This window comes from Vipera berus (genome assembly GCF_964194415.1).
Source record: "Vipera berus genome assembly, chromosome: 1".
Taxonomy (NCBI): domain Eukaryota; kingdom Metazoa; phylum Chordata; class Lepidosauria; order Squamata; family Viperidae; genus Vipera; species Vipera berus.
The window spans coordinates 339832728-339854800 of NC_138202.1; the positions used below are offsets into that span (position 1 = coordinate 339832728).

At 42.3% G+C, this 22073-nt stretch overlaps 2 protein-coding genes across 2 annotated transcripts; both read right to left on the reverse strand.

The window, feature by feature from the left end:
- Positions 1-413: 413 nt before the first annotated feature.
- On the reverse strand, positions 414-21516 carry LOC308659311 (claudin-4-like; the record flags this gene model as incomplete). The annotated part of the gene is made up of 2 exons (XM_081312827.1): positions 21458-21516; positions 414-1075 (listed from the first exon to the last, which is right to left on the reverse strand). The coding sequence occupies exon 2, from the start codon at positions 1059-1061 to the stop codon at positions 414-416; it is 648 nt and encodes a 215-aa protein (XP_081168953.1). The 5' UTR covers positions 1062-1075; positions 21458-21516.
- CLDN4 (claudin 4) lies at positions 6370-8636 on the reverse strand (the record flags this gene model as incomplete). The annotated part of the gene is made up of 1 exon (XM_081314777.1): positions 6370-8636. The coding sequence occupies one exon, from the start codon at positions 8634-8636 to the stop codon at positions 8007-8009; it is 630 nt and encodes a 209-aa protein (XP_081170903.1). The 3' UTR covers positions 6370-8006.
- Positions 21517-22073: the final 557 nt, after the last annotated feature.

Here is a 22073-nt window from a genome sequence, read left to right on the forward strand (position 1 = left end):
ACAATTTTGGAACCAGCCAAGCCTTACATCATGCTCTTAAATTTATGCCTACTGGACCAAAAATATGTTGCCAAAGCCGGAGTTAACTCATCTTTCTGATACAATTCTTGGCATATCATCAAACCACAGCTTTTAGCACTCACTTGAGCAAACTGTCACATATCACAAGAAAATAATGCTTCTTTGTCAAATAAAAATGTTACAAATGGCTAGAGTGAACTTTGTCTTGGTGTCATATGTCATGTCAATGTGTTCTCCATGTAGACAGGCCTGACAGGCGTTTGGCATTGCAAGATTTATATTCTGTGACATTATTGCATCAGGTGAGTCCTTTTTGCCAGCCGATCCTTCTTTCTCAAGGCTTGAAGTAAAGTGTGGGCGGGGAGGGGGTGCATGTAGCTTTTCCAGCAGGGTTACACATAGTCTTTGCGGGCATAGCTGCTCGAGGAAGGGTGTCTTCCTGCCCAGTATCTCATTGGATAGGATTTATTGTCCTCCTTTGGAGGAACGAAGCAACAGAATGTGCCTCCACCAAGGATTAGGAAGGCACTAGCTGCCCAACCTACGTAAAGTGAAATACCCAGCTCTCTCTTCAGGGCCTCGGGAATGAGTGGGTTATAGAAGTTGCTCACAATGTTCCTTGCTGACCAGGAGACAGGAAAGAGGAGCGCCACTCCAGCTAGAACGAACACCACACCAGCTATCATCAAAACTTTGGCCTTGGTACTTGGGTCTTCTATGAAGCGGGTGCACCTTGCTCCAGAGATGGCAATAAGGAGAGCCAGGAAAGACAAGGCAATGGAGACCACCACCAAGGCACGGGCGGTTTGTAGGTCTGCTGGTAGGTCAAGTAGTGAGTCATAAACCTTACACTGCATCTGACCAGTGCTTTCATAAACACAGTTCATCCACAGCCCCTCCCAGAAGACCTGTGCCACAATGATGTTGGATCCGATGAAAGCTGTCACCTTCCACATGGGTAAAGCACAGGCCAAAATAGAGCCCAGCCAGCCCAGGATAGATAGTGCCAGCCCAATCAGCTGCACGGCCAGGGCTGCCATCACGCTCCCACCTGCTGGAAACAGAACCCTGATTGATTAGGGTGAAAGCAGCTAGGAGATATGCAGGTAACCCACAAAAAGGATCCTGGTCATATACAAGGACAGGGAAGGAAAGTACACATTCCTCTGTTCAAAGAGCTAATATTTACAGATACACGAATCAAGATACATTTTCAGAGAATTCCTTTTGTGCATATCAAAACTATACATTCAACAGTTTTGAAGTTTCTGAGAAAGTGAAACTGACCTGAACAAAGGACCAGTTCCTAAAACCTTTCTTTTCTGTAATTCAAGTAGAGCACTTATTGAGCCAGGTTTTATCAAGAGTGCCCATAATGCAAGGCAGCTCTACAACATTGATTATAGATGGATATACAGTCGGAACCTGGGTTTTTCTATCTTTTGGAGTTGCTGGGCCACTGTGAATTTGATTATAAACTTTAGGACATTGTGCAAAAAACAAACAAACTGGAAAAAAACAAAATACAAAGAACTTGTTCCTACGGTTGGTTATGATGCAGAGGGGTAGCAAAGCCTCAAAGCAAACCCCACGCCCAGGGAACCAACCCTCCCCCCACGTCCCCCCACCCCACCCCACCCCAGCACACACACTCTACTTGCTCGTTCAAAAAAATCTCCCCAGGCCTTTCTCCAGTGGTGGGATTCAAATAGGTGAACAACCGGTTCTCTGTGTGGATGCCACTTCCGGACGTCCGTTCTGGACCTGGCCAACAAAAAATTAGCTACCGGTTCTGCGGAACTGGTGCGAACCGCCTGAATCCCACCACTGCCTTTCTCCTGTCTTTATGCTCCCAGCGGGCAAGATTAACTCACTCCAGTTACTCATTCCTCTCTTTCAAGAAAAACCTGAAAGAAAGAAAAAAAAAATCCTCTCACACAAACTCCCCAGTACATCAAACACCTTCTGATTCCTTCTCCCTCTCATCTGGCTATGCTTTCTAGACTTCACTAATACTGTAGAGCAGGGCTTTCAATAGGCCCTATTCAACGCTATTCAAAAGAAACTACACCCTGCTCACTCCAATTTCCCCTTGCCGCCTCCTCTGCAGTGTGTTTCTTTTTTTCCAAACTTGGCAACTTGACAACAAAGTGGGCTTCAACTTCAGAATTCCCCAGCCAGCATCCCAGGTCGTGTGATTGCCATTTGTGACCTTCCCAGCCAGCTTCCAAGAAGCAAAGTCAATGGGGGAAGCTGGATTTGCTCAATGACCATGTAATTGACTTAACTGCAGTGATTCACTTAACAACTGCAGCAAAAAAAAGTTCATAAAATCAGGTGTGACTCACTTAATCGCCTTGCTTAGCAACAGAAATTCTGACCCCAGTTGTTTTTGTAAGTCAAGGATTAACTGTGCTGCTTTGTGTAGCCTCCAGGGGCATCCACAGCGTATGCAGGACCAATCGAAGCTCCCCTCATCCCTACATCCAATGCACCATTATGGCCCCCATCCTGACAATTTTAACCATCCCCTGCAGACATCCTGGCAGTGCCTGCTTTTTTTCTCCCACTCTATCAATCCATCAAATCTTACTCAACCTCTCCCAAAAGCCTCCCTCTTGCTGAGAAAATGAAGGAGAGGTAGGTTCATCTTTGGGGGTGGAGGGGGGGGAAATCAAGGGAAAATGGGTCAGTCTTGTAATAAAATACTGGCCTCACGTTTACCTTCCTGCCCCCTTCAAAAGCAGCCGGTAAGGAATAAAGGTGGCTAGGAAGCCATGCCTTAGAGTACAAATGCCCATGTAACAAAAATATGGAATAAAATGACATATAAAATAATAAAATGACTAATTACAGGTATCCAAAAGACCATGTGGGTGCAGAGCAGTATATCTCCAGGGCAGGAGGTCAAATACACTAGTAAAGGTAAAGGTAAAGGTTCCCCTGCACATGCGTGCTAGTCGTTTCCGACTCTAGGGGCCGGTGCTCATCTCCGTTTCAAAGCCGAAGAGCCAGCACTTGTCCGAGGATGACTCTGTGGTCATGTGGCCGGCATGACTAGATGCCAAAGGCGCATGGAGCCCTGTTACCTTCCCACCGTAGTGGTCCTTATTTTTCTACTTGCATTTTTTACATGCTTTCGAACTGCTAGGTTGACAGAAGCTGGGATGAATAACAGGCGCTCACTCTGTTATGTGGCACTCGGGATTCAACCCACCAAACTGCCGATCTTCTGATCGGCAAGCTCAGCATCCTAACCCACTGAGCCACCGCGTCCCTGCCAAATACAGTAGGCAACCTATATAACTCCCATTTGCTAACACATTGGACAGGCTCTGTCTTTGCCCCCAAAACAAGACTCAGTGCAGAAAGTGCAGAACTGGGTAGAACCTAACTACTTCTAGATGATCTTCCATTAAGATTAATTCAATGCAACATTTCGGGATGCAGACGGGCGTGTGTGTATGCGTGTGTGTGTGTGGAATGAGGCAATTGGGCTAGTTAATTTGCTTCTTGTTTAGTGTTTGGCTCTGGGATGCTGTGTAAACACTGACCAGGAAATCAGAAGCCTGTTTTTCCAGTGGCCCCACCTGCCCAGCTGCTATCTCTCCCTTTTCAGCAGCTCCATACTATGATGGAGATGTTTTCTTACCCAACACCTTCAGTGTTGTGATGTTCCTGCAGCGGGGGAGGGGGAATCATCCTCCCTGCCTTGTTTGTTTCCCATTCAGAATCTGAGCTGCAGATTTCTCTGCTGTGCATTATGAAGAAAATCCCAGGGCAGGTATGCTCTCCTCATCCCAGCCCTCCACCTCCATTACTGGGGTGTAAAGACTGGCCTCCCACTTCATTTTGGAGCTCAGTTTTGTGGGTTTTCTCTCTGTGTTCAAACACACTTTGGAGTGTGGACTTGTGTTGTATATCCATGCCAATGTCCCCGGACCAGAACCACCCAGATGCGCTAAGACTAAAAGATTTTCAGAACTCCCAAGCACTTTTCCCTCAGAATGTTCAGAGCTGTCCCAAGGCATACACCATTGTTGTATCATCTTATATGCTTTGCTACTCTTTTTTTAAATATTTTTTTTACTATTTTACTATTTGATATTATTGTTTTGGTATGTAAATATATTTTAAAATTAGTATGCTGCCAAGAGGTACGTGCCATGGCATTCATAAGTATTTTTAACAAACTAATTAATTATCCTCCTCAGTTTTCAAATTCCAAATAGTTTCTCCCTCTGCTGTAGCCATAACTTCAGAATATAATGACTCACCTCTTCCTAAGGCACAGTATACTGATTAGCATTTGGGGTTTTCTAGCAAAACAACGACTGTGTTTTCACAATATGCTTAACTTAATTAATTCTGGCTATAAACTAGCCAAAGAGGCTGGGTTTGTACAAATTGCTAACCCCTCAAGGATATTAAGCAAACTTTAAGCAAGCTTTGCATACCACAGGGATGTCAAACACACAATGTCATGTGACATGTCGCGACGTACCGCGACTTTTTTCCCATTCCCGGCAATGGGGTGGGCGCGATTTCAGCATGACGCATCCAGCCCGCGGGCCGGCGGTTTGACACCCCTGATCTACAAAGAGTGTCCAACCCACGGCCCATGGGCCACACACAGCTCTGGACTGCTAGTAATGTGGCCTCATATGATTGTGAACATTTAACATTATTATGTGATTTTATATTATACAACTATATTGTATATATTTATATGCAGCCCAAGACAAATCCTCTTCATTCAATATGATCCAGGAAAGCCAAAATGTTGGACACCCGTGGTTTGCAATCTTTGACTGGTTGGGTTAAACATGTAGTGTGAATCACCCCAAAACTGAAAGTCTAGACATGTTTATCTGGAAGTAAGTCCCTTTGAGTTAATTAGCCAGATAATACACCTAACCCAAGTTAATAAAACACAATTACTATTGACAATATAGCATGATACATTTCAACCCAGGCATTTTATGTTTTAATTTGGTGGACTGGTTTATACAACATGTTAAAGTAATGAATAGCTGCCCCATACCATATTTAATAACAAATTGCCTTTCCTATTTTAGTTCATCTAGCACAGACATGTCAAACACAAGGCCCGGGGGCCAGATCCGGCCCGCGAAGTAGTTTCATGTGGCCCACGAAGCCATCCTAGAAACAGTGAGGGAATGGCCCCCACTGCCTTGGCCCTGGCCCAGAGACCCTCCTTCTGCCAGAGACCATCAGATCTGTCCCTCTCCTTCCCAGGCCCCCATGGGCACCCTTGATGCAAATGATGTAGAGCTGGCCACACCCAACCAGTAGGCCATACGCACTCTAGCCACGCCCACCCAGTAGGCCACGCCCACCCTGGCCATACCCACCCGGCCCCTTGAGGGCAACCGCAATGCTGATGCGGCCCTCAATGAAATTGAGTTTGACACCCCTGTGCAAACTGATCTAATGTGTACTATTCTTCTCTTAACTGTAGATGGACAGATAGCATGATAGAAAGTGATTGACAATCAATTCCTAACTGGACAACTTCAGATGTTTATTGTACATCATACATAAATTGTGTATGGATCTCATTTCTACTAGAAATAGTGGCCATCGGATCTGATTTACAAAAATCTGGAGAGACCACTAGATGACAGCTTGTTGCTCCAAATCATGAGATCTGGAATTTTGGAGCCTGAATCTTGGTTACCTTGATTTTCAAGTTTTATAAAGAGAAATTATCAAAAGACCAATGGGAGGATGAGGTTACCGTGGCTATTAACCAAGATATCAAAAAAGAACATCTGGTTGTAGAGGAAAGTTCTAAATTATGGGTGGTGGACAGTTCTTCTTGGGAAGTGCTGTTATACTCATGATCTGCTTTGGAGTTTCTGTGCAAGATTCTGACTGGCCCAATAGGGAACCAGTGTGGTGGAATCAGTAGATCTTTTCTCTGATCCAGCAAACAGCTTTAAGTACCATAGCCAGTTTTTTTTTTTAACTTACCATTCAGGCAACAACAGAAATCCATTTCAAAAGAATCAGTAATGAACAGTAATAAAAAAAATAATAATCAGCTGACATAACAGATGATTCCCCTCCTTCTCCAATGCATAATTAACAACCCAATGTTTCAGCCACAAGAACCAAGCAGCTGATAATTTCACTAACCAAATGCACAGGAAAATGTCCCTGAATGATAACAAAGAACAGGTGTAAAATAAATGTGCACTGTACTGTATACATACATTAAATTCAAGGAAAGACAAGAGAGGCACACATGAAAAACTCCAAGGGTTTTTTTTGTGCTTATAATTTTTTGTGCTTATAATTAAAATATTTATAGGCTACCTTTACACAAGCTCAAAGCAATTGACAAACAATAACATCTCACAAATAAAATATGAAAAAACCAGTTCTAATAATGTAAGAATTGACTTTCTTTTCTTCCTTCATCATCTCTGCAAGGAAGGAACAAGTCTGTAACACCTCTGGGCTCTGCAAATAGTGCATTTGTCAAAGGAGAGCTACACACCCATCTTGAAACCTTGACAAAATCTTATTTTGGAGAGTAATTCATTCTAAATGATAGTCTGACATTCGATTAAATAATAAGAACAATAATAAAACCTGACTTCTGTCTATGCCCATAGACATTTTTTTTATTTCATAAGCCCCTGGATAGAGCTCTGCTGTTCAAAATTAGTTGAGGTTAACCTTCCAAAGATTCTGCTAAAAATCCAGCCCTGAATGGAAGAAAGGTGGAAATACATCATTCTTAATACACTTGGTCCTATTTAACACCAGTCCATCATTCCCAATTTGCCAATTGGAATTGGAGCCACTCAGTGCAGTTTCAACAGTATTTAAACAGTATTTTATACATGAATAGAAATACCAACTTGGTAGCCAGTCTCAAAATGTTTTTTTTTAATTATCCCTCCCTCAGATTACGGTAGATTTACAACTGCATTCAGGCATTCAAAACTGGTTTAACTCTGAGTTTAAATTAAACCGTGCAAGATATTAAAAAGGTACATTGTTGTTATTCAATCTCTTCCCTGTATTGCAGAATTCAAATTTCCTGTCGCATCTCTGAATATCTTCTACTTCTCCTTTCTCCACTCGAAACTTATTATTCCACAGTTTGAGCTTCCTCTTCCTAGACCGCCACAACCCACAAATCTAGATGTAGTTCTGCTTAATCATTGCATCCTTTTTAAATAGTTTGCAGCAATTTGATCCTATCACTTTACTGTATAAGTAGCATGCTCTGTTTTAGGAAGATAAGTGAATGGGGACCTTCCCAGAGAGCTTCCTGTTTCAGCAGATATCAAAACACCCACAAGAGTGATTGCAAATAATGGAACACAAAGTTATGGAAAGAGAGTCAGGAACCAAACCTGAAGGACATTACGACTCTTTTCCACCCAGATTTCCAAATACGAAGAGACAGCCAGCAATTAGAGGGGACTTACACCCATGGTTTCCACCTCCACCAATGACTGTTCCTCCCACTATTATACACCAGGTCTATGTCCACCATCAAATTCTTCTAGCCAAATTTCAAATGTGTCCGGAAGTCCAGCAAGCTCCCACCCCACTCCAACCTTCCCTGTTGCCGCTGCATTCCATGTGGGCCTCCACGTCAGCAATTATTCTCCAACTCTTCAATTGAGCTGAGCTAGCTAAGATCTTGGTGAGTTTGAAGGTGACTAGTCTTCCATTAGTTTCACAGAAGCCAGTTTTCAGTACAGTTTGGATAGGAACAGCTGTCAGACTCTGGTTCTTGAGAGATGTTTCTTCAAACAGGTGAATGCAATAAATTAATCCTTGCTTTCTGAATCTGGATGAAGTATGCCAGGCTTCCTGCTGCTACGCCGAGTCCAAAGAATGGAAAAGGAGGGTCCCTCCTCACATTGAAGTCCACTTAGTCCCTAACTGCCTCCTCCACGATACAAAGTCCCCAAGACAGATGGGGAAGGAAAAATGGCTTAGACATAGTTGCTGGCTGGCACTGATTGAGCTGCTGTGTATTTTGTTGAATAGGGCTTCTCATGTTTGGGGGGGCAGTTGCAACACAGTAGTGCTCCTCCAATGAGCAGCAGGCCACAGGAGGCCCAGCCAATATAGAGAGAAGCCCCCATCTCCCGCTTTCGGCTCTCTGGGATCATGGGGTTGTAGAAGTCCTGTATGATGTTGTTTGCCGTCCAGCAGAGTGGAATCAGAAGCATGATGCTGGAGATGAAGAAAATAATTCCAGAAAAGATCATCACCTTGGCTTTTGTAGCTTCATCTTCCACACAGTTAGTACACTTTCCACCAATGATGGAGAAGAAGATGCCAATGATGGCCAGCACAATGGCAATGACTACCAGAGCCCGAGCAGCTTGCATGTCCTGCGGCAGTGCCAACATAGATTCATAGACCTTGCACTGCATCTGTCCCGTGCTCTGGACCACACAGTCCATCCATAGGCCCTCCCAAATAATTTGGGCCACCACAATGTTGGTGCCCATAAAGGCTGTCACTTTCCACATCGGCAACCCACAACAAAGGATGGTACCTAGCCAGCCGATCACCGACAAAGCAATTCCCAAGACTTGCATCCCCATGGAAGCCATGGTTGTTCTTCTCCTGCTTCTTGGAGCGGCTACAGCTAAGGAGGCAAAAATTTATTTAAAACCCCCCAAGCTGGAAGACTACAACAAGAGACAGTGCAATAATACTGAAATGTGGGTGGCAAATTTGGGGAAGTTATAGGCTGCGGTGATGGGTGGAGTTTTACAGAAGCCATCCAGTCTGAACAGACAGGGAGGCTCAAACCTGTTCCCCAGGATTCTTCTCCTCCTCTTCCTCCTCCTCTTCTTCAAAGAGGGGTTGTTATCCTGGCAGAAGCAAGTTTCTCCAATCCTGACTCACCAATAAATCCCAGCCAGAAAAGGAAGATACAGCATGAGATAAGAAGCAAAGGGTCAGAACAGAAGGTTTCTTCACCTCCTTCTTTGCTGAAAACTTTGTAGGCTGATCCAAATATTTCATTCTTACTAAGAGCATAGAAATTGTTAAGCAAGTCTAACCCAACATTCTTTCTAGCTCACTGTCCTATTTCCATCAGTGATCATCCGGATGCTTCAGGAGAATGCAGAAGGAAGTCTTGGATTGATGACATTAAAGGATCCACTGCTTCTGGTTAAAAAGATTCCAGTCAATTATCATATCTTAGTGGTCATCAATATCAATTCTCTTTGCAAATTGTGCTTCTGCTACAGATCCTATTATCACAAACTGTAGCAAGGAGGATTTGCTCACCTTTCTCTAGGAGCACAAGGCTATTCATAAATACATTTTCCCACAATAACTTTTTGAGGTAGATTGGAATGGGTGGAACTAGCCCAGTGTCACTTAGTGATCTTCATGGTCCCATGGTTACTTGGTTCTCCTTAATTCATGCCTAGCATCTATTACCCTAGTGTTTGTCTTTAGAACTCTCGAAGTGAAGAATTGCTGTCTTAGTCTCCACCCAATATAATGCATTCTTCCCTTCCCACACCCTCCTTTGCAATTCAGATAGGACTATTCTGCTCCAGGGCCTGCTTCTAGTCCAACTGCTGTGAGGGCATCATAGATGATCACCTCACCCTTGGAGGATGTGATGACCACAGGCAGCAGGGCTACACCCCTGAGAGCACCAAACTGGTTGAGCAGCAAAGGTTGCAACATCCTTTGGAAATAGAGGGGAAGAAACTACAGGCAAGTTTCAATACACCACAACAACTCTTCTCTCACAAATATCTTTAGGGTGATAGAGTCTTTGTAAGAATCTTTTGTGGCCATTAACTTCAACTTTAATGAAATACAAGAGTCACTGGAGATTTTTAAGAAGGGATTGGTCAACCATTTGTCTGAAATGGGATAGGGTTTCCTGCTTGAGCAGGGGGTTGAACTAGAAGACTTCCAAAGTCGCTTCCGACTCTATTATTCTGTATTTCTCAGCAGATTTCACAAAAGGAACATAGGCAAGGTGTCAATGCTTGTGAGTAACACAAACATGGTGAAATGAACAGATTTCTCAACAGCATGCATGGAAAGTTTCAGCAAGGACTGATCAAGCTGATATAACATTGCTGTTCTTTTGTCAACATGTGCTTCAGGCATTTTGTCTTGGGAAAAGGTGTGGAGTCTAAAGTGATAGGATCCCATGATATAGCCATCTGTAAAGCCCTCTGCGTTTTTTTTTACATGTTGTATGCCATACATATGACACACATAAAACAAGTAGGGCTTTGATTGTGTTGTCATGGTCATCCTCTTGACTTTTTTGATTCCACCTTGCAGACATCTCTGTGTTATCCAGATAAGAGTTTTAAAGAGACCAGTTTACTTCTATGTAGTGTTCAAAAAGAATCTGTCCCTTTTGCTGAAACACCCAATCATTTTAAAATTGGGTACTATTGTTTACATAATTTTGGGGCTATCAAGGACCTGCATCTCTTTGGGCCAGGAATAACTCTGGATTGTCTCAGGGCCAAAGTACTCACAACTATAGTGGGAAATTTGTAGAATGTAGAATTATAGCATTCCATCAAAAAAATAATAGCTTAGGAATCAAATTAAGTAAAACAGATAAGTGGCCCAGGTCTGTGAGTGCTGGGGGAGGGAGATATTGACTATCCCATACAGCAAGATTGTTTCCCAGTCAGATCTTGAGGATGTATTTAATGTTGGTGAGTTATAAGATCAGGAAATCAGCAGAAGTATCTTCTCAGACATAATTTGTATTTTGATCCTCAGCTTCCATTCTTTTCCTGCAATCAGGAATGATCTTCATGGCCTTTTCCAATCTTTCTTTCAATGAGTCTTTGATTTTAGCCAAAAGAGCAAGGAGTGATATACCAACAGCTTTCATGTTATCAAACTAATGGGTGACAGTAACTTTAAACCAAGATTAACTGACAGAGTGCCCATGAACAAAATTTACTGCCAGACTTGCTGCCTTCTGGTTAAAAAAAAGCAAAATATAACGTATTATTTAATTACAATTAAATGACACATCATTTAATAAGACAAATTTAGGAAAATTTGCTGGTGTCCAATAATGTGTTTATTTCTAATAATACCTCTAGGCCTCATATAACCCAACAGACATTCCAGGAAAATAAAAGTGGATGGGTGATACTTGTAACCCAGAGCTTTGCTTGAAAATGTGCCCACCAATGCAGGAAAAAGTCAAAGGCTATATTCACACATGATACTTAATCAGGCAGTTAAAGACTACTGGCTGAATTCCTGCAACATACAAAGCTTGGTTGGCATTAACTTTTTCTTTGTGCAAACTTAGCATGTTTTGTAAAATCAGCTCATTTGATAAGTTTAGAACTCAGTTCCTGAACCCATCCTCGTGGGTTATAACTATAACTAGGTTAAACATGTTACAGACTGAGAGTTTACAGTCACAGTTCCTAGTGACTGTTTTCCCCTTTATGGGTGTCATTCTTGTAACCAGGCAAGCCTCCCTGTCACCCTCTCAGCTTTTATAAAGCAGTGTACAACTGCTGTCAAAATTTGAACTGTGTCTCCCTGTTCAAGAAAATTGCCTACTCCAACTTAAAACATTCTTTCAACTTCATAGTCTGGAGTCCCAAATAAACATGACCTTTTATAGGTAAGGATGAGCAGAAGATGACTAAGGTCAAATGCATCTTGACATCATTTACAGTATGTGATGAGCTTGACCATCATAGCTTCTACCAAACATCTAGGCCAGCATGTCTCAACCTCAGCAATTTAAACTGTGTGGATTTCAGCTCCCAGAATTTCCCAGCCAGTATGCTGGCCGAAGAATTCTGGGAGTTGAAGTCCAAACTGCTAAGTTGCTGAGGTTCAGAAATGCTGAACTAGATAACTAAGCATCATTATCCACAGTGAGAAGAGTTTGATTCTTGGTCTATCAATGTTCTCAGATGTAAATGATAGAGGTCCACAATGGTTTGAGTCCTCTTCATTCTTCTTCGCCAAATGCAGCCATTCAGAATAGCCCAAGAGTTGAAAGACAGCTAGGAAGAAAATTTAACACCTTTATGCATGGTATGAGATAGCAGTTAATAGCTCAAAGTAGGGAGTGGAGGAGATGATAATTTAAGTTCAGCTCATGTGTTTGCAGGTGTTTTATAACTGAATATCCTGTCTGGGGAATTCTAGAAGTCCATACTGTCATGAAATCAGAGGAAATTCCTCCTCGGCAGCCTTGGGGGTGCTTCTTCATTGGGGAATCTCCTCGGAGTGGCCAGGTTCTTTGAGGGTCAGGATCCCTTCTTGCTGTCCCAACTTCTCAGGTGGAATGGTGAGGATTCTCAGTCAAACTCCAGCCGCAGGAGCTCAGCTCTCCGCTTGAACTGTAGCCTGTGCTCCGGCAGCCGGAGCCATGTTGAGGCTAGTGGTCAATTCTCCATTCTTCTCCATCTTGGCTTCTTCCCCAAGTCTTTCCCGTCCTCTCAAAAGTAGTGGGTAGGCGACTGGGGCTCAGGACCCCAAGGCAATAGACTTTATGAGATTTGGTTTAATGTAAAGGTTCCAATAGAAGAGACCAAATAAATCAGAACTCCGAGGCTAGAGGCTTCCTGAAAGAACATGTTCATTAGCTACACAGTATTGGCATGATCAAAGGTGAAACCAAGTCTGAAATTCCCTCCTAAGAGTTACAGTATTACGAAGTTAAACTTCCCATCCCAGTACTATACAATCAACTATGTTTCCCAATAGAATAGTTCAGTGAGCTTTCTAACAGAATCCTCATCCATTCTAATCAGCAGAAATGACCTTAGTTCCCACGGGAGAGAAAATTGTTTGGACTAGCATAAAACCTCTGCTTTCCCCTCCCATTCATGTGGCAACCTAGAACGAGCAAAATGGCTTCAGCCAGGTTCATTGTAGAGTTGACACATACATCTTAAAGGTGCCAAGCTTGAAAATTAGTGTTCTGTATCAATGCAACATTTACTGTAAATATTTATTTTTTTTCAATTTGTATAGCCATCCATCTGAATCGATGAATCTGGGCAGCTTACAATCCCAAAACTATAAAAACAATTAAAACAGCAAAAATGTTTAAAAACAATAAAAAACACCAAAATAAATATATGCAGCCAGATAGTTAGCTAGTTAACAGTAAAGCCAAGAAATGGGGCCCTTAACACATTCAGTATCCCAAGCTCAAGTAGACAGCCAAGTTTTTAAAGTCTTGAGAAAGGCCAACAGGTTTGGGGCTATTCTAATCTCTTATAGCAGGATATTCCACAGAGCAGGGGCAGAAAAGACCTGTCTTCTAGTCCCTGCCAGCCGGCACTCTTTGACTGATGGGATCTACACTACGCCCAATCTGCAAATATGGAAAGGTTATCATTGTCTGTGCTAGGAAAAGACTAACTATTCTCCTAACTCCTTTATTATCCAACCCCTTCTGCACATCTGGGAGGGCGAACATAGCATCAGATTGGCCAGAGTTGCTACAGATGCAGTTCTGCTTGGCAACTAATTTGGAAGCCCAGCTTGATTTCCTGGCAAACATATGGCTGAGCCATTCCAACTCTGCAAAACTAATAAGCCATGTTGTAGCCCTTCTGATGTTTCTCTCCAACTGACATCCTTACCATAAGCCAGGTTGCCTGGGGTTGTAATTCCACAACATTTAGCAACTTGCATAGGCTCCATTTGTGTGCATGTTGCCGTGAAAATTGTATGGCCATCATGCAAAATTGAGCTGGTCTTAGGCAATCGTTATCTTTCATCAAAACACAGCAATATGTTGTTTCTAGAAAAACAAAAATCATCCCTTATCTTTGAACCCAAGAATTACTAAACTGAACAGGAAGCTGGAAGACCACATTCTTCTTTTAAAACACATCCAAAGCTCTTATGATAGATTCAGAAAAGCATAGGATTGAAAGGGATTTCAAAGATATTTTAGTCCAATTCCCCCACACTGGGCAAGAGTCCCCAGTTCATCACTGGAAAATTTGGAATCAAAGCACTGTTCAACCCTAAAAAAAATCTAGTGGCAAGAACAAGCAATGACCAAAAGAGCTGATGGACATACAGGTAGTCCTTGACTTATAACCACAGTTGAGACCAGAACTTCTGTTGCTAAGCAATGTGGTCATTATGTGAGTTGGACCTGATTTTATGACCTTTTTGCCTCAGTCATTAAGTGAGTCCAACTGCCCCCTGATAGACAAATCTGTCCCTAGGTTCTGCCTCGGTTTGCTTTCCCAATAAGCAACCAAGTCAGAAGATCATTTAAAAGCAGTTTATTAGGGTGCCCTGATAAAGTGGGATCTCTCTGTGAAAAGGGAGAACCCCAAGACCCAACTTGCATTCCTTTCTATAGTTAACACAACAAAGAAAATGCAAGAGGAAAGATGATCGGACAGAATAAAAATAACCTCCCCTTTGCATAGGAAATCAGTTACACATAGTCAAACATGTTACATATTTGCATCCCATAATATCATGCATGTTGATTAAAATAATGTCTGACACCAGAATGAGTGTAAATTGTAAGGAAAAAGGTTGTTTAGAGTTCACAAAAGAGATAAACCAGACTCCAATTTGTACTCACAAACTTTTTCTTATCTGGAGTTATTTTTATTTATTTATTTTAATTCCATTTAGTCTCCAGCCAGTTTATATTTTCAGTTAGGAATGTTAAAAGCTATTGCTACATTCCAGTCTGAAATGAGCCTGAACATCATTTTTTAAAAAAATAAATCAAATTAAAATACAAAGTATGTTAATTAACAAGTTACAAAATCCATTTTCATGTGTCCCTCACCCCATTGGCTACTCTTCTTAAAGTTGCCAAGGTTGAGAAACTCTGATCTGGGATCAATGGACAAAGTGAAAAGACAAAGCATGGGAGCCCCAAGTTAAGCTATCAACTATGGACCTATCATGAGCCAAAATAAAATGAGCATTTTAGCTTATTGTTTGCTGCTCTCTCATAGAAACCAAACAAAACCAGTTGCATGTTTGCGACCCTTATCTGAAATAGCAAATATACTGCATTCATTTCAGGAATGTAGAATGGCAGTTGTTCCTGGCATGATAAGTATCAGACTTCAGGATAGGAATGTGAAGTACAAGCAGGTGACTCGCTGATCCCTCCTACCTCCCAAGCAGGGAAAGGCAGAAATGGCAGGGGTGTCAAACTCGCAACGTCACGTGACGTGTCGCAATGTATCGCGACTTTTTTTCCATTGCCAGCAATGGGGTGGGCACGGTTTCAGCATGACACATCCAGCCCGCAGGCTGGTAGTTTGACACCCCTGGTCTGTGGAGATCCTCAGTCATCCAGGCAGTGGTGGGATTCAAATATGCGAACAACCGGTTCTCTGTGTGGATGCCGCTTCTGAAAATCCATTCTGGGCCTCGGCAACAAAAGATTAGCTACCAGTTCTGCCGAACTGGTGTGAACCGGCTGAATCCCACCACTGCATCCAGGTCATGGTTGTCCCAAATGATGAGAAGCGAAACGTCTTCAAAGAGAACAAAGAAAGTTTAGTTGCCTTGCGAAACAGCACCTTTGGGACAGAAAAAGGCTGGTTCCTCTTTGTCCTTTATCTTTCACCAAAATGCCAGGAAAGATTGGCACAGGCCATTTCCAATCAGGGTCCTGCTTCTAAGGCATGCTGGCTGAGGAATTCTGGGAGTTGAAGTCCCCAAGTGTAGTGTATGCCAACACAAGAGCCAATACAAACACACTACACCAAGTCTTAAAGTTGCCAAGTTTGGAAACCCTGTTCTAAGGAGTGTGTGATGGTTAGTGGGCTTCTCTGTAATTGAGCGGTTGTACTTCTCCACCCTTGTTTCCACCACTCCACTTTTCTTCCTTTTATGCTAGCATATCCATGTAGATTTGTTTTAACCTGGAATTAAGGAGAAACTTCCCACAGTGAGGAAAAGTAACCAGTGAAACAGCTTGCCTTCAGAAGTTGTAGGTCAGACATGTCAAACACAAGACCCGGGGGCCGGATCTGGCCCGCGAAGTGGTTTCATGTGGCCCGCAAAGCCATCTTGGAAACAGTGAGGGAACGGCCCCCACTGCCTTGGCACTTGCCCCGGTCCCATCTCCTTTTGCCAGAGACCCTCAGATCTGTCCCACTCCTGCCCAGGCCCCCATAGGCACCCTTGGTGCGAACGATGTAGAGCTGGCCACGCCCACCCAGTAGGCCATACGCACTCTAGCCACGCCCATCCAGTAGGCCACACCCACCCTGGCCACACCCACCCGCCCCCCTGAGGTCAACTGCAATGCTGATGCGGCCCTCAATGAAATTGAGTTTGACACCCCTGTTGTAGGTGCTTCATCACTGGAAGTTTTTAAGAAGAGATTGGACAGCCACCTACATATCTGAAATAGTATAAGGTCTCCTGCTTGAGCAGGGGGTTTGACTAGGAGACCTCCAAGGTCTCTTCCAGCTCTATTCTGATTGATTGGGGGGAAAAATCTACCCTTTTCCTCTCACTGATGTCCTAACAGGGCAGATTTTATTATTCATTCTAGAAAGTCCCAATCTGCAAAGCTCCATGCATGCATCAAACCTCACAGGAAAAACAAAACAAAGCTTATAACATTTTAATATGGATTTTATTTACTTTGTATTTGTATAATTACTTTAATTGCACTGTTTAAATGGTCTTTTCTTTGGTGCTAACTGCCTTGAGCATCCGTGTCAGACAGAAAGGCATGATAGGCTTCTAAAGAATGATTACAACAGCAATTTGATCTTGAGCCGTGAGAACATGGAATTTCAGAAGGAGAACCCTTCAAGCCACTCCTAAGTTCATTCAGCATTGACCATAAACAGCACTTCAGGGTGACTCTGGCTTCATATTTTAACTAGGCTTTCCCAACAATAAAAACACGGGATGCAACTTCTACCCAACAGTTCAAGGACTGCAACAGGTATTGTGCGGCATGTTCCAGCTGCACCCCAAAGTGAGCACAGACAGGCCAGGGCTATGTTGAGGAGCTTCTGACAGTGTGAAAAAGGTCAAAATGGCATCTACAATAATATTACTGATTCCTCAAAAATGACCATTGCCAACCAGTTAAACCAAACAAAACACAATTCTGAATATTTTAGCCCTGTTCATTCCTGGGGAGCAACAAGGGCCTTAGATCAGTGTTTTTCAAATTTGGCAACTTTACAATGTGTGAACATCAACTCCCAGAATTCCCCGGCCAGTATTTGGCAGTCGAAGTATACAGATCTTAGAATTGCCAAGCTTGACAAACACTGCCTTAGACAGAGTTCCTGAAGCTTGTATATGGTTTGCAGGCTGCCAGTTGTTTAGGTTAGCATGTTGCATGAACCCAGCCATATTTGGTTTACAGTATTCAAAGCCTGGTTAAACAAAAATGGTTTAACTGCTAAGTCTGATATGTATATTCACAAACATTGGCATGTCTGCAAGGACTCTTTTGCAGCCTCTGCAGTCTCCAAAATTCACACAAAAGCACACACACATTCTTGCATGATTTTTGGGAGTTCTAAAGGCCACACAAGAACATGGCTTTCTTGTACAACATCTGGAGGCCATGTGAGGGCACATCCCTTTCTCACTATGCTCACTAAAAATTGCACAAGATCATGGCACGCTTTTGAGAATAGTTGTCCTTGGGGCTTGGTGAATGCTGGTGTATCACCCAAAATTTTGTGGTGCGTCATTTTAGACATGTGTGTCATGGGTTAGCCATCACTAGGCTAAATAGTCATCACTGAATCATGTGGTCTGCATGCAGTTGAATCCCTTAGGTCACTTCTAACTTTATGATTCTATGTCAGGGCAACACAGATCTCATATAAGTTCCCTCACATTACATCATATCCTAAGGAGTACAGACTATTAAATAATAGTTTCACAACCATCAAGGTAAGTTAGTAGAGTGTGTCATCTTTTGGGGGAGGAGCTCTGGCTTGGAAAAAAGAAGTCACAACAGATTGGTCATAGCTTACCAAAGGCACAGAGAGCAAGTAAATTACCCTTCTATGTTATTGGAACAGTGTGACTCTTCTTGTTTTCTAAATAAGGGGAAACCCAAAAGAGTTTATTACTTTTCTCCTTCTGTTGGGAGCATCTGATACTGTATGTGCTTCAAAGCTTCCTTTGAGCACAGGAAAGTTTTTATAGTACAGATTTTTTTTTAAAAAAAGGTTTTACCGAAGCATGAAGTTTTGTTACGTGCCTGGCAATTTGACCTTGCTTGCACATAAGGAGAGGAGTCAGCTGCCTTGCAAAGGAAGGAATTTTATTTAGGGTTGCAACGTATTGCAGCTTTCTAAGTTCTATGTGATTTTACAAAATTGATTGGGTAACCTTGTAATACGATACTCCGACACTAGTGTTCCCTCTGGTGAAGCTTTCAAAACACTAAATGTCCCTCTAATCCCAATGAGCAGGCATATACATAAAATGAAGGCTATTGCTAAGCACATTGATTTGTGCTTAGATTGTAAGCCGCCCTGAGTCTTCGGAGAAGGGCGGGATATAAATGGGATTAAAAATTTTTTTAAAAAGGTTCCTACTGCTACCTTCAATGGTTTATTTTTATTTAATTTTATCCCTTTTGTTTTTACATTTATTCCCACCTGTAGTTGTATTTTCCTCAGGTCATACATTATTCTATGTATGTTAATGGTGCTCTATAAATAACAATGGATTTTATATTTCTACCTATATTTAATATTTAAAGGATCCTGAAGAGCATTTCAAGCTCCATCAAGTCTCTGGACAACCATTTGCTTATCAGAATCCCACTGGGAAGATCGCAAATGGTGATCACGTGACCACTGACACTGCAACTGTCATTAATGCATGCCAGTTGCCAAGTGCTCAAATTTAGATCATGTGACCATAGGAATTAGAATAATAACTTTATTGTCACTTTGAACCCTGCAATGATTCATAGGTGTGAGGATTGGTGATAGGTCATACAACAACAACAACAACAACAACAACAACAGTAATAATGTTGGAAGGGACCTTGGAGGTCATCCAATCCAACCACCTGCTCGGGCAGGAAACCCTATACCATTTCAGACAAATGGCTGTCCAGTCTTTTCTTAAAAATTTCCAGTGTTGGAGTATTCACAGCTTCTGGAGGCAGGTTGTTCCACTGGTTAATTGTTTTAACTGTCAGGAAGTTTCTCCTTAGTTCTAGGTTGCTTCTCTCTTTGACTAGTTTCCATCCGTTGCTACTTGTCCTGCTTTCAAGCGCTTTGGAGAATAGCTTGACTCCCTCTTCTTTGTGACAGCCCCTGAGATATTGGAACACTGCTATCATGTCACCCCTTGTCCTTTCTTCATTAAACTAGACAAACCCAATTCCAGCAACCGTTCCCTATATGTTTTAGCCTCCAGTCCCCTAATTATCTTTGTTGCTCTTCTCTGTACTGTTTCTAGAGTCAAAACATATTTTTTACATTGTGGTGACCAAAACTGGATGCAGTATTCCAAGTGTGGCCTTACCAAGGCATTGTAAAGTGGTATTAACCCTTCAAGTGATCTTGATTCTATCCCTCTGTTAATGCAGTCTAGCACTGTGTTGGCTTTTTTGGCAGCTGCAGCACTGTTTTCCAGCACTGTTGTAACTTCAAACAGTCATTAAATGAATGGCTGTAAGTCGAGGACTACTTCTAAGATATAACTCTGCTTAGCTTTCTGAGATCAGACAATGTTAATCTACCATTATTAGTTAGAATCTAAGTTAAGCTTGCAGTGTTCCTGTATAAATCATATACAGTATTTCTACAGGATCAGTAAAGTTTCATGTTTACATTCAGAGTATCATGTGTACTCCCATACCAAATTTAGATAGGGATAGCTTTGAAAAGTACAGGCAGTAGATAATCACGGTCTGACTCACCTGTTGACTCATTCATTTAAGAGTTTCACTGGGTGTTAAGATACTTCACCAGAGTGAAGTTCAAACTTCAAGCTCATATACAACATGAGCTGGCAATGAGATATTCTCCGAGTTTCTTCTGAAATGTGTGCCAGACTATCTTTGTCACAGAATTAATCAGCATAACAGGAGGATCCTACTCCTGCCGCAAGAGACATAAAGTTCTTTCTCACATGCAAAAGGAGAAGTTCAAGGTAGCAACCAGGAACATCTCACACATTTTAATACAATCGGGTGGTTCACATGCAACAGAATGGGTGGGTGTGTAAAGGAAAGTCACTAATTTAACACTGCTAAGATTGAATTTGGACAATGGTTCCTACCAGCAGCCTGGAACAATTCCCCATATGTACATTGCAAGAGTGTAATACTATTTCTCTACCAGAAGTGAAAACGATCTCTTGCTAAAGAGTATATTCTATTGAAGAAGTGAGATTTGGAACAAAATATTACACAAAATCATCTGTTAAACGGTCCATCTTTTTCAATAATAGTCCATTGCTTGTTCTCTGAGCATACTCAGTTTTCATAAAATTGCTCTAATGTTGTTGGTGGTGATGATTGTCTCTTAAAAGATTATTATACTGGATTATTCCACCCACCCACTGACTGGCTTTTGAAAACTATGGGTTTCCCTACAAATATGCTAACATTCCAAACCATCTTTTAGGAACATAGATGTAAATCCACTACTCAGTGTTCTAAGGTGTGTCCTTTTCCAGAATGCATTATTTATCTCCCTCTCTGCCTCCCTCCCTCTCACACACAAACAAACAAACATATTGTTGTACATTTGTCTCTCTTGAATAGCCAATAAATATTCTGGGGCCTGTGAGCTGCTCAGTCCTTGCCTGAATCTCCCATCTAGAATATTTCTTAATTTGTAAACTCTGGCATTCTCCCAAGTCAGCCAATTCCTCCATTTTGTACACATGCAGTGAATTAGAAGAATCCACTTTCACAGAATATATTAGTTAAATATATACAGAACCGTATTCTGTGTTCTGAAAAGGGCAAACCTTTAGATCTCAGCTGTTAATCAGCTGCCACTCAGAGTACTCTTTGCAAACAATCAAAGAATTCCACTGATAACTAACTCCTTATAAAGAAAGCTGCTTCAGTTTGGCAGCTGCATGAAAATCCAACTACAGCTAGGAAAATGGATTTGCAGTACAGCTCAGGTCTGGCAAACTTAATGGACAAAAATACCCGGCAGGGAAATATCGAAATCGGGGAACTGAGAATAAGTCACTGAAGGCATGTATATGTTCTTTACAAGTAGAACTTCAGCCTACTTCTTGGGAACTGCATTTGACTCACAAGGGAATCTAGTTTCTCCCGAGACATGGTCCCACTGCTGCAATTTGGAGCAGCTTAACTGGGCCCAAAGAAAGGACTTTGTCTAGTGAACATCTGAATGTTCAGCCAGCCTCTGCTTAGCTGGGGAGGTGGGGGCAAAGGAAGGGGAGAGTCACTCACCTGTGGAGCTTGTGTGCCTGCCAGGAAGTAATTGAGCAATCCAAGGAGATGGCAGACTGAAGGAAGAAGGAATGGGGGAGCTGTCAGGGGTCCTTGTGCATCAAACAAAGTCACAGGACAAGTTCCTTGAGAGGGAAGGTTGGGCCAGGCAGGTGGCCAGGGGAGGCGGGGAAGACATTCTGAAAAGCTGCAGAGATCCAGACCAGGTGTATAAGATCTACATGGAACAAAAAGGATGTTAGAAGGGGATTTGGGGCCTAGTTAGATATTGTAGGACCACTGACTCTGTAAGAAGCAGTGTTTGTGCATTCAAGTAGATGGACCATTCAAAATAATCTCCTCCTTCGAATCTTCTCCTGTTCAGCACTGCAATGGTTAATCTTGTGATGTGCTCATTCTGGCATACATAGACATTTCTGCCATCACCAGACTGATCTCCAAGTACCTTGTACCTGGCAGCAATCTTGAGATACCTTTCCTTTGCTAGCAAGCAAAACTGAATTCTGTATTAATTACACTGCTGATCCTCTTGTTTTTCTTACTAATCTGCATTAAACCAAGATTAGTTGAAAATGGAATGTAGATTTTATAATCAGGTTTGCAACCTCCGCAACTG